The sequence below is a fragment of the Pogona vitticeps genome, chromosome 14 (assembly GCF_051106095.1).
Source record: "Pogona vitticeps strain Pit_001003342236 chromosome 14, PviZW2.1, whole genome shotgun sequence".
Lineage (NCBI taxonomy): Eukaryota > Metazoa > Chordata > Lepidosauria > Squamata > Agamidae > Pogona > Pogona vitticeps.
In genome coordinates, this window is record NC_135796.1 from 20,150,807 (window position 1) to 20,160,176 (window position 9,370).

A 9,370-nucleotide genomic window follows, 5' to 3' on the forward strand; every position below is an offset into this window, starting at 1 on the left:
CAGAACTGCGGGAGAGGCATCTCGGCTGCTGCTACTCCCAGCCTCTCCGTTTCTCACCCCAAGGAGCCCTTGGGCAACCTCAGTGGGACAGAAACAGGGAAAGGTGCCTCAGGGAACCCCGGGGGACCCTCGTCACGTCGGCTGGGGAATCCCAAACGGGGCTGGCGTCCCCCATGGATCCTCTTCCCAAGCTACAGCCCGCAAGATGGCCGGAGGCGTGCTTGGCATTGCTCGCTTTCATCGTGCTTCAGCAACTGGGGTGAGGTGGGGGGGGTTAGAGGGCTGGCTCTGTAGCAAACATTGCCATCTGGGACCCCCCCTCTTGGGAGATGGGGGAGGGTGAGACCCACCAAGAAAGTTGGGAGGAGCCTTTGGAAGACTGGCTTCTTTGCATGTGCAGGATACAACCCTTCCGACAAAGGTGATGCAAAGCAAGCCGTCCAGTCAGGGCCCCCTCTCTCCTCCCCCCAGGGTTCATCCGCCCCTGCCCCCCCCAAGTGCCAACCCTGAGAGCCCCTCACCTTGTCTGGACTGGCCCTCTCGCTCCACTCCTCCAGGCTCTCTCCCGCAGGCCCTCGATGGCGGTTCTCCTCCGGTTCTCCGTCCCCCTTGCCTCCTGCCGCTGCTGCCGAGTCCGGCTCCCTTTCGCCCGCTGTCGGAGCTGGATCTTCTTTGGGTCCTTGGGGCCCTTTGCCGCTTATTCCTCCCTCCTCCTCCTGAGTTTCTGCCAGCACCTTCTCTCCCACATCTTCCTCCGTTCCTCCTGGTCCTTTCCCGACCTCTCCCACTTTCTTCTGGACGCCCCCCATCCCTTTCCCAGACTTCCCTGCCTTCTCCTTGACTTCGGCCAGGCCTTTCCTAATTTCCCCCGTGTGCCCCGTGGCGTCGGCCGATTCCTTCCCAGGCCTCCCTGTCCTCTCCTTGATCTTCTCCCCCAGTCTCTTCCTGGCATCGCCCGCCTGCTTTCCAACCTCCGCTGACTTCTCCTTGCTCTCGCCCGGCTCTCTCGCCTTGCCGGCTCCTCTGGTCTTGCCAGCCAGCCGGCTCGGGAGCTCTTCCTTGGCCCCCACGTCCACGTTCTCTTTCCCTGGGCTTTCGAAGCGCTTGTGCCAGGGCGCGTGGCCCTTCCTTGCTGGCTCAGGGCCGGTCCCTGCATCCTTCACGTGGCTCCTTTCGCTCTGCTCTGGGGAAGGAGCTTTAGGAGGCTGAGATCCAGCAGAGGGGACGGCCTCTCCGCATTTGGGAGCAGCTGGCGGTGCCGGCTCTGGTGCCAGGGAGACCGGCGGCTTGGCGCTGCTCCTTGCGGTGGCTCTCTTGCATGGCGGAAGCTTCCTCTCTGGGATCTCGGGCAGAGCTTCTCCTCCGGGCTTCTCCCCATTCAGCCTTCCTTGCAGAAGCTGGCCCTGACCCTTGCTGGCCATGCCAACTTCCAAAATGTTGGGGTCCTTGATCACAAACGGCTGCACCGGTCCATCCACTTCCTTCCCCGGCGGCTGAAAAACAAAGGGACGCCGAGCTCCAGGAGGATCCCACCACACGCCGCGCACCGAGGGCAGGTGGGGAAAAGCCACTTCGCGTTTTGGCCGGCTGGCCTTTTCCCAACCGACCTTCTCTCTTCGCGTTACTCCCACAGGGCTTCAAAGAGCAGCCAGGTGGTGTCGGCCGAGCAACGCACCCGTCTGCCGCTCAGAGCCTCACGCCCGTCCCCTTTTCGGTCACCCTGTGGCCTTGTTTGCAAAATGAATGAACAGTCCAGCTGGGCCACATGGGAGGTGTGGGTGCAAAGGATGCCGAGAGCTGCATCCAAGGTATAAACGTTCCAGGTTCTGCTTTTAACACACATCCAGGGGTGCGCGTGCACGCACATACCTAACTCCCCCCCCCCCTTGCCACCACTAAAATGACCACTTACGTTCTCTTTGGCATTCAAAGCAACCTTCTCTTTCCGTTTGGCTTCCTGGGACTCCTTTTCTGTTTCCCGCACCAGCTGTTTGATGAACCCCCCAGGAATGACGGAGAAAAGAGGGGGTGGAGAGGAAGGTGTGGGGGTGCGGTCCTCCTCCTTAATCTGTTTTCAACAAGCAAAGGGGGAAGGTTACTGAGCAGCAACCTCTCGAACCACGCGAGAGCCCGTCCTCCGTGGCACTCCTGCCATGCTATGGAGGGCGCAGGCCAGCTGGCTGGCCGTGGGGGGGGGACACGAGCATGTGTGCCCATCACTCCTCCCTCAGTCCCCTGAAAAGGGGGAGAAACCTCATTGCTCCCGCACAGATTCTTCCCCCGGTTCTCCCAATACAAGGACAGAGAAACACACTTGAGAGGCGGAGGAGCAGAGGCTGTGCCTGCAGATGCCAGAAACCAGCTCTAGGCACAGAAGCATTCCAGCCTTTCCAGAGAATGAGAAGCATTCGGAGGGAGAGATTGTGTTCCACGTGGGAGGCTGAGATGCAAACTCTTTTGCCAACCCAGACACACTCTGATGACCCCCCCACAGGAACCTTCCAACCTATGCAGCCGGAAGCCCACGTGGGAGGAGGGGACGCACCCACGTGCAGACCACCACCACCGGCCCCCTGCCTCCCACAGCAGCTGCCCCCCCCCTTTCAAACAACATTCAGCTCTGGGCAAAGCTCAGGGCCAGCCTTCAGCCAGAGGCAGGCAAAGAGGCAGAAGCCGAGCGCAGAGGCCGCCACAAACACCAGGCTGGCAGGAAGCAAAAGGCGGCCGCAGCAGCCACAAGGCCTTTCTAGGGCAAGCAACTGTCCTGAGGGAAGCTGGTCAGTGCTGGGCACGGTCAAGCAGAATGTCAGGCAGGCAGCTGGCGGTGCTGGCCTTGCTTCAAGTGTCCGTGGAGCGGGGCCACCCGAGCTTCCAGGTCACATATCTGGACTCCATCTCCAAAGGACACGGCCGGCCGGCCGGGAGCTGCTGTCTGGAAGGAAACCAAAGCCCCCTCCCCAGGCTCTGGGAGGCTCCAACCCCCACCCACCCCCACCCCCAGGGCCATGCCAGAGTGGGCTCCTCACTCATGCACCCCTCCCTCCCCGCCTGCATGCCACTTTCCTTTTGCTCCCACAGAGCCAGGCGTGATGAGATGGCCATGCGGACGTGAGGAGGGCTGGGCTCAGAGGTGCTGGAAGGCGGTGATGGTGGCGGCCCTTCGCAGGTGAGATGAGAGAGACACAAGGAATGGATGCTTTGCGGTGACGGTGACTGACGTGGGACCAGGAACAGAGAGGGAGGAAGAAAGGGGGGGGGGAAGAGGAGTGGTGCCACGGGGAAGGAAGGGGGAGAGACCGAAGGAAAGAGAGAAAGGGGGAAAGTCTTGTCAGGCGGGTCACACACACACACAGAGAGAGAGAGAGAGAGAGAGAGAGAGACCGGCTTCCCTCCACAGCAGCCTGGCCTCCCTCTCCGTCTGGGGCCTCCATTTCGGCTCCTTTTCTCAAAATCCCCCCGACTCTTGGCAGAGACGGAACTGGGGCGGGGGGGGACAGAGAGCTGGAGGCCAAACCCTCAGCAGGGTCAAAGGCTGGGAGCCTCACCTGGGCAGGGCTTTGCATGGGTGGGGGAAAGCTGGAGAAAAGGGGGCAGGCGTTCTCAAACGGCGCTATAACGAGGCCACGTGGAAGTGCGGCCAAGACCGTGACCCGCATCCAAACCCGCCAGGTGACCCTCAGTCTTCTGCCTGCCCAGAATCTACGCAGCCTTCTCTTAGCCACGTCCCACGGATATCTGCGCACTGCTCTGAGTGTGGGAGCCAAAGTTTTGTCACTGTTATGCGGTACAAGCCGAGACTGTGCAACAGATAAACGGGGGGGGGGGTCCCACAAGACCCACGATGCCAGTCATTTCGCAGCAGCCCCAAAAGGTGCCACGGCCCTGCGTGGGGGTGGGGTGGGGGCTCTTCCAGTGAAGGCAAAAAGCCCGCCCCGCCCTTTCCTCTCTTCACCGGCCAGCCCACCTTCCCCACCTTCCCCACCTGGCAAGTCCACCTGCCCGGAAGGACAGCCATTCTGACATCTGGCCACACGGTGGGGGGGGGTGCGCTTTGGGGTGGCTTCCCCATTTCCTCTCAGTTTTACACTGCCCAGCTTAAGCAACAGCAGCAGAAAACCCAGAGTAACACTTCCCATCTTGGTGACATGTTAGCAAAAGCTACTGAATGTCCTTTTTAGAAAATATGATGAGGTGCCACCATTTTTAAAAATCCTGGGTCACAAAGCTCTTCTTTCTTGACCATCTGACCCATGAAGCAGCCGAGCCCAGGGCCTCCTCGCTGTTCCCAGAGGGAGTGACCCCCCCTCCACTCCACATCTGGTCCCCTTCCCCCCCCCCGTTGTTTCTGCAGCCCCCCTGCTTCCTCCTCCCTCCCCCAGCCCTCAGCAGCAGACAGCTGCAAAAGACGTCTAAGGAGTCCCACACACACACACACACACACACATTCCCACACACACATAATACGAGAGCAGAGCCACCCGGGTGACCTTCCCCTTGCTGAGGCAGGAGCGGGGGGTGGAATCTGGCCCGCCCCGGCCAGCTCTCCTGGCAGGCCCCAGGCAGCTCCGCCAAGCGAATGGCTCTGCACTCAGGTCACTTTACTGGACACGTCAGGAGAGCCAGGGGGGAAAGGCAGCGCCCAGGCCCGATCCGTCACTGCCAGGCTCTTCTGAGTCGGAGGAGGCAGCTCACGGGTCTCCGGAATTCCTCACGGAGGGGAGGGGCCCCCTTTCAGGAGGAGGACCGTCCTGTCCGAGCACCGAGCACAAAGCCACCGTGGCCCCCATATTCCTTCCATCCCTAGAGGCCACGTTGGGGCGTGTGTGTGTGTGTGTGTGTGTGTGTGTGTGTGCGTGTGTAAGGGACAAACCTCGGGGTGAGCCTCTAGGCGCCAAGGGCCACCCCTACCATAGGGCCGCCTTCCTTCCACACCCCCGGGGTGTCTGGACTAAGTGCCGAGAGCAGCTGGATCCCGCACCTGCCCACCCCAGGCAGGTCTCCACCTTTGGCCAGCCCAGAGGCTCTCCTGGCCCTCCTCCCAGTCCCGGCCAGTCCCACCCCTTGACCTCCCAAGAAACCACCCGCCGACCTACCCCAAGTTCAATTGTCACAAGGGCCCCCTCCCCGCCAGTCCCGGCCACAAGATCCCGGCCCTGGGATCTCGGGGGGGGGGGAGGAGGGATGTCTCTCCCCTGCTGGGTTTGCAGGCCTGCCTCCCCGCCCTCCCGGTCTCAGAAATGACTCCGGGAGCAGCAGCAGCAACTCAGAACCCCTTTCCCCCCCCCCACCCATAACCCTGCCAAGAAGCCCCTGCTGGGGAAGAGCACAAGGACCACAAAGGCCAGGCTGAGTGTTTTTCCCATGGGGTAAGGCGGGAGCACAGTGGCAGGACAATAGCCCCTCTACCCCCTTCCCCCCCAAAAGAACAAAAACTCCTCAAAAGGTCTGGATTGTAATCCTCAGCAACTCCAAAACACACACACACACAGAGAGAGAAATGGAAATGAGTCTCCGCCTTGGACAAACCCAAGGAGAAATCTTCTACCTGGCTTGCAAGCGAGTCAGAACCAGGCAAGGCAAACCTACTCCCTGATTTCTCACAGAGACCATTTCAGAAAAGACGTCAGATAGTCTTCTGACTGGGAGAACCAGAAGTCCAAGATTCAAGGAATACACAAACCAAAAGAAGGAGATTTAGGCAACCAGACACGGCAAAAAACATCCCCTTTAGTCCCAACCGTTGTTGTTGTTGTTGTTCTTTAAATTCCGTTCCTCCAAGCGTGAATAGGCATGTCACAAACGTTGGTAAATTCTTCGAAAGCAAACTGAACCAACATTTCTCCCACACACACACACACACCCTGCACAAAACCCATTCTGTCCCTCGCGAGGATCCCAACCAGGGAGAGGGTGATGTGATGCCTGCTTGCCATACCGTGGCTAAGGCGCAGGAGCCCCTCAGAAAAAGAGGTGGCCGCTTTAATCCGCTGTTATTAATGTGGCTGAACGTGCACGGACTTGATCCTCGGAGTTCAGCGCTACTTAGCACCCTGGGCCTGGACAGCAGAATCTGGCCAATATCGCTGTCTGTCCATGTCCTATTTTTTTGGTTAAGGTCAAATCCTTTTCAAGGAAGAAATATGCCCTTTCCTTGAATTACGGTTAAAACAACAACAACAACATCCAATTAGCCTCCCTCCCTCCCTCCCTCCCTGGCAACTTTCAGGACTTTTCAAAGATAGACTCATCACGCCAGTGAAACTTTCTGAGTTGTCTCTCTCTGTGCAGGAGAAAGTTTTACTTTGGGAATTCTGGCAATGTTGGAGACAGAAAGACATCAGCCTTAGGAGTTTCTCCCTAAAAGAATAAAAATCTGTACTGTACTAGAAACAAACATTGGGGGGGGGGGAGAGAAATCATTTGAGAACCCTAAGGCCAACTTCTCACTGGGGCCGATCCCAACAGAGCCTCTCGCTGAAAAAGTAAGCCGACATGTCTCTAAATCCCACTGATGCAGTGGGTTGGGGGGGGGGGGGAAGGGAGCAACCCTTCTGCTTAGGAGGCCATGAGTATTTCCCACCACACTACCTCTACAAATCTCAACACAACTGTGTATGCACGTGCATGCGCATGCGTGACATCTGTGGGCTGGCGTGCACCTCTGTGGAAAGAGATGTGCCCCTCTAGGAGGCCCACTCCATGCCGCCACGTTGTTTTGGGGGGAGCAAGAGACCCCCCCAACAGCATCCAAAGGCCTTCTCCTCAGCGTGGCCACCAGGGGAGGCTGGGATCCGTGAGCCAAAAAAGGAACTTTCCCAAAGAGGTCTCAGCCAGGCACAACAGGGCCACTCAACGGATGAGTCCCGAGCTTTTATTAGTGGTGTGAATGCGGGGGGGGGGGGTCTCGGGGTTGAAAGGCAGGTGGCTCTTCTAAAGGTCCCCTCATGCACTGAAAGGGTGACCGAAGACACCTATGCCAATACGTATGTCCTGCCCCCTCCAGTCCCCTCGCATGGGGACCTCTCAGGAAATCTGTCTGTGCCTACAGTACAGCCAGACTGGCCGGCCGAGTCAGCCCCCCCCCCCCACCGCCGCTCTGTCTGTTCCCCCTCCCCAAAACAATTAGCAAGAAGAAAGGGGGAAACATCTCCCCACACCCTGCTCTCTTCAGACTTCAGGGTTTTCTTCACGCCTCCTTGAAGTCCCGACTCTCTTTCTCTCTTCTCTCTTCCTAAGCAGCCTCTTCCCAGGGGGTTGGCGGGGGGGGGGGGGCTTGGAAATCAAGATTTTGAGGCCACTTTAAGATTCCTGCCCACTTCTAACCGTTCCTCCGGCAGTCACTAAGATCACCCTGCTTGCAAGAGGCCGTCAGGCGAAGGGCGAGGGCCGCCGGCCAGCCGGCCAGCCCCAGGACCGGCGGCCTGGCGGGCCCGTTGAGGCCCCTCTTCATACCTCTCTAAAAATAGCCCCCCGCGGCCGAACAGCCCACACGCCCAAAGCGGGACATTCAGGAGGACCCGGCAGCTGCCCCCCTTCCCCCCTGCCCGGTTGCTTCCCCCACCACCCCCACCACCCCCACCCTGCACAACCTCCCCCCCCCATTTGCTCCCCCACAAGCAAACCTGGGGAATGTGCTCTACAGTACCTTCTCTATTAGCAGCGCGACCAGCCCCAGGCAGGATGATGGCGGGGGTAGGTGGGGGGGGCTTCCTACACAAAAACAGCCCCCCAGGCTCTGTCTGGGAGCAGCTACAGGTTCCTACCAAGCAGAGAAAAGCAAAGGGACGAAGAGGAGGAAGAGGAGGAAGAGGAGGAGGAGGAGGAGGAAGGCCGTCCCAAAGAGGAGGAGGAGGACCCCCCTCCCCTCCCCTCCCCCAGAAGAGAGCCAGCAGCTGAGCAGGGAGAGAAGGCCAGGTCAGGGCTAAAAATACACACACACACACACACCCCTGACATCGGGGGGGGGGAGAGGGAGAGGCGCTTGAGTGACAGGGGCAGAAACACCCGCAGAGCGAGCGAGGGAGAGATTGAGAGCGGCCAGCTGGGCAGCCGGGCCAGGCCAGGCCAGGCGGGGTCCAGAGGAAGGGGAAGCCGAGAGGGGGAGGGGGAGGGCCAGGACGCCCCCTCCCTGCCTCCCTCCCTCCCTCGGGCACATCTCCAGGGGCAGCTCCTGCACGCGCAGCACGGCCCCTCTCGCTCTCCTCCCCCCCCCCCCCGGCCCGGTGAGCCCACCCTCGACCAAGAAAGAGCCGAGGCTTTTTTAGGGCCCTTTCGCGCCAGGTGGTCCCCCTGGAGCAAACCAAGGAAGAGCCCCCGCCCCCCCCCCCCAGGACACGCGCGCACCCCCCCTCCAGGGCTCGGCTCTCCCCTCCCTCGGGAAGCCCGCAAGGCGGTGGGCGGCCGGCCGGTCCTTCGAAAAGGCACCATCCACTCCAAAAGGACCGACCGACCTCGAATCCCTTCTGCGGCGATTGGGGGGGGGGCGGGTGGGGGGGGGCGACCCCCCCCCCTTGGGTGACTTCGGCGGCATTCCAAAAAAGAGCCAAAACGGAAGCGCTCGCGGAGGGAAACAAGCACGTGCCCCCCTCCCTCTTGCTCCCCCTCCTCTTCAAGGACTCCCCCCCCTTTTTTCCCAGCAGGGCCTGGAAGAGAAACGCGCGGGGGGGGGGCGAAGACGGGAGGCGCCCCTTCCTCGAGTCCCTCGCGGGTCGTCGGCTGGAAGCTTTCCTTCTCCCCCCTTCCCGCCCCCCCCAAAAGGCCCTCCCGGAGGAGGCAGCCCAAGGGCCGGGGGGGGGGGGTGGGAGGGGAGAGGCAGCCTGAGGAGAGCCGCCACCCCCCCCCCAAGGGCCCCTTTCCCCGAGGAGGCTCCGGGAGCCAGAGCAGTCCCAGGGCCTCCCCTTCCTCTCTCTCTCCCCCCCCCGGTCCCCCCCGGAGCGAAGCCTGCCAGCCAGAGGCCCCTGGGGCTCCCCAAGGCGAGGAGGAGCCCCCCCCCCCAGGGAAAGCCTCCCTCTATCCGCCTGTTGGAGAGACGCCCTGCCGGGGCAAAGAGAGCCCCCCCCCCCGCCCGCCTCTCCCCTTCTCGTCCCGTCATGCCCCCCCCTCCGGTACCCACGGGAGAGAGACCCCCACCATGCTCGGGCTAGGTGAGAGGAGGGGGGGAAACCCACCAACCCCCCCCCCGCTCCCCAGGGCCTCCACTCCTCATCCAGCTGCCGGGGGGGGGGGGGGCTCCGGAGCCCCTCCTTCCCTTGGCTCCCTCCCTCAGCCCCGGCGGGGGGGGAAGAGAGAGGAGGCAGGAAGGGGGGGGTCCCCCGCTGCTTCCCCTCCCAGGCTAGAGAAGGTCTGAGGAACCCAAGGAAGAGCAGGAGGA

The 9,370-nt window shown here is 61.3% G+C and overlaps 1 protein-coding gene across 1 annotated transcript in view; it reads right to left on the reverse strand.

Annotated features, from left to right (window-relative positions):
* The window catches only part of MYO18B (myosin XVIIIB), a 69,216-nt gene extending 61,376 nt beyond the window's left edge, over nt 1-7,840 (reverse strand). The window contains 4 exon segments of the mRNA XM_078381868.1: nt 522-1,493; nt 1,913-2,068; nt 3,064-3,213; nt 7,646-7,840. Of these exon segments, the coding sequence (XP_078237994.1) occupies nt 522-1,493; nt 1,913-2,068; nt 3,064-3,102 (1,167 nt within the window). The 5' untranslated portion in view covers nt 3,103-3,213; nt 7,646-7,840.
* Between the last annotated feature and the right edge of the window lie 1,530 nt (nt 7,841-9,370).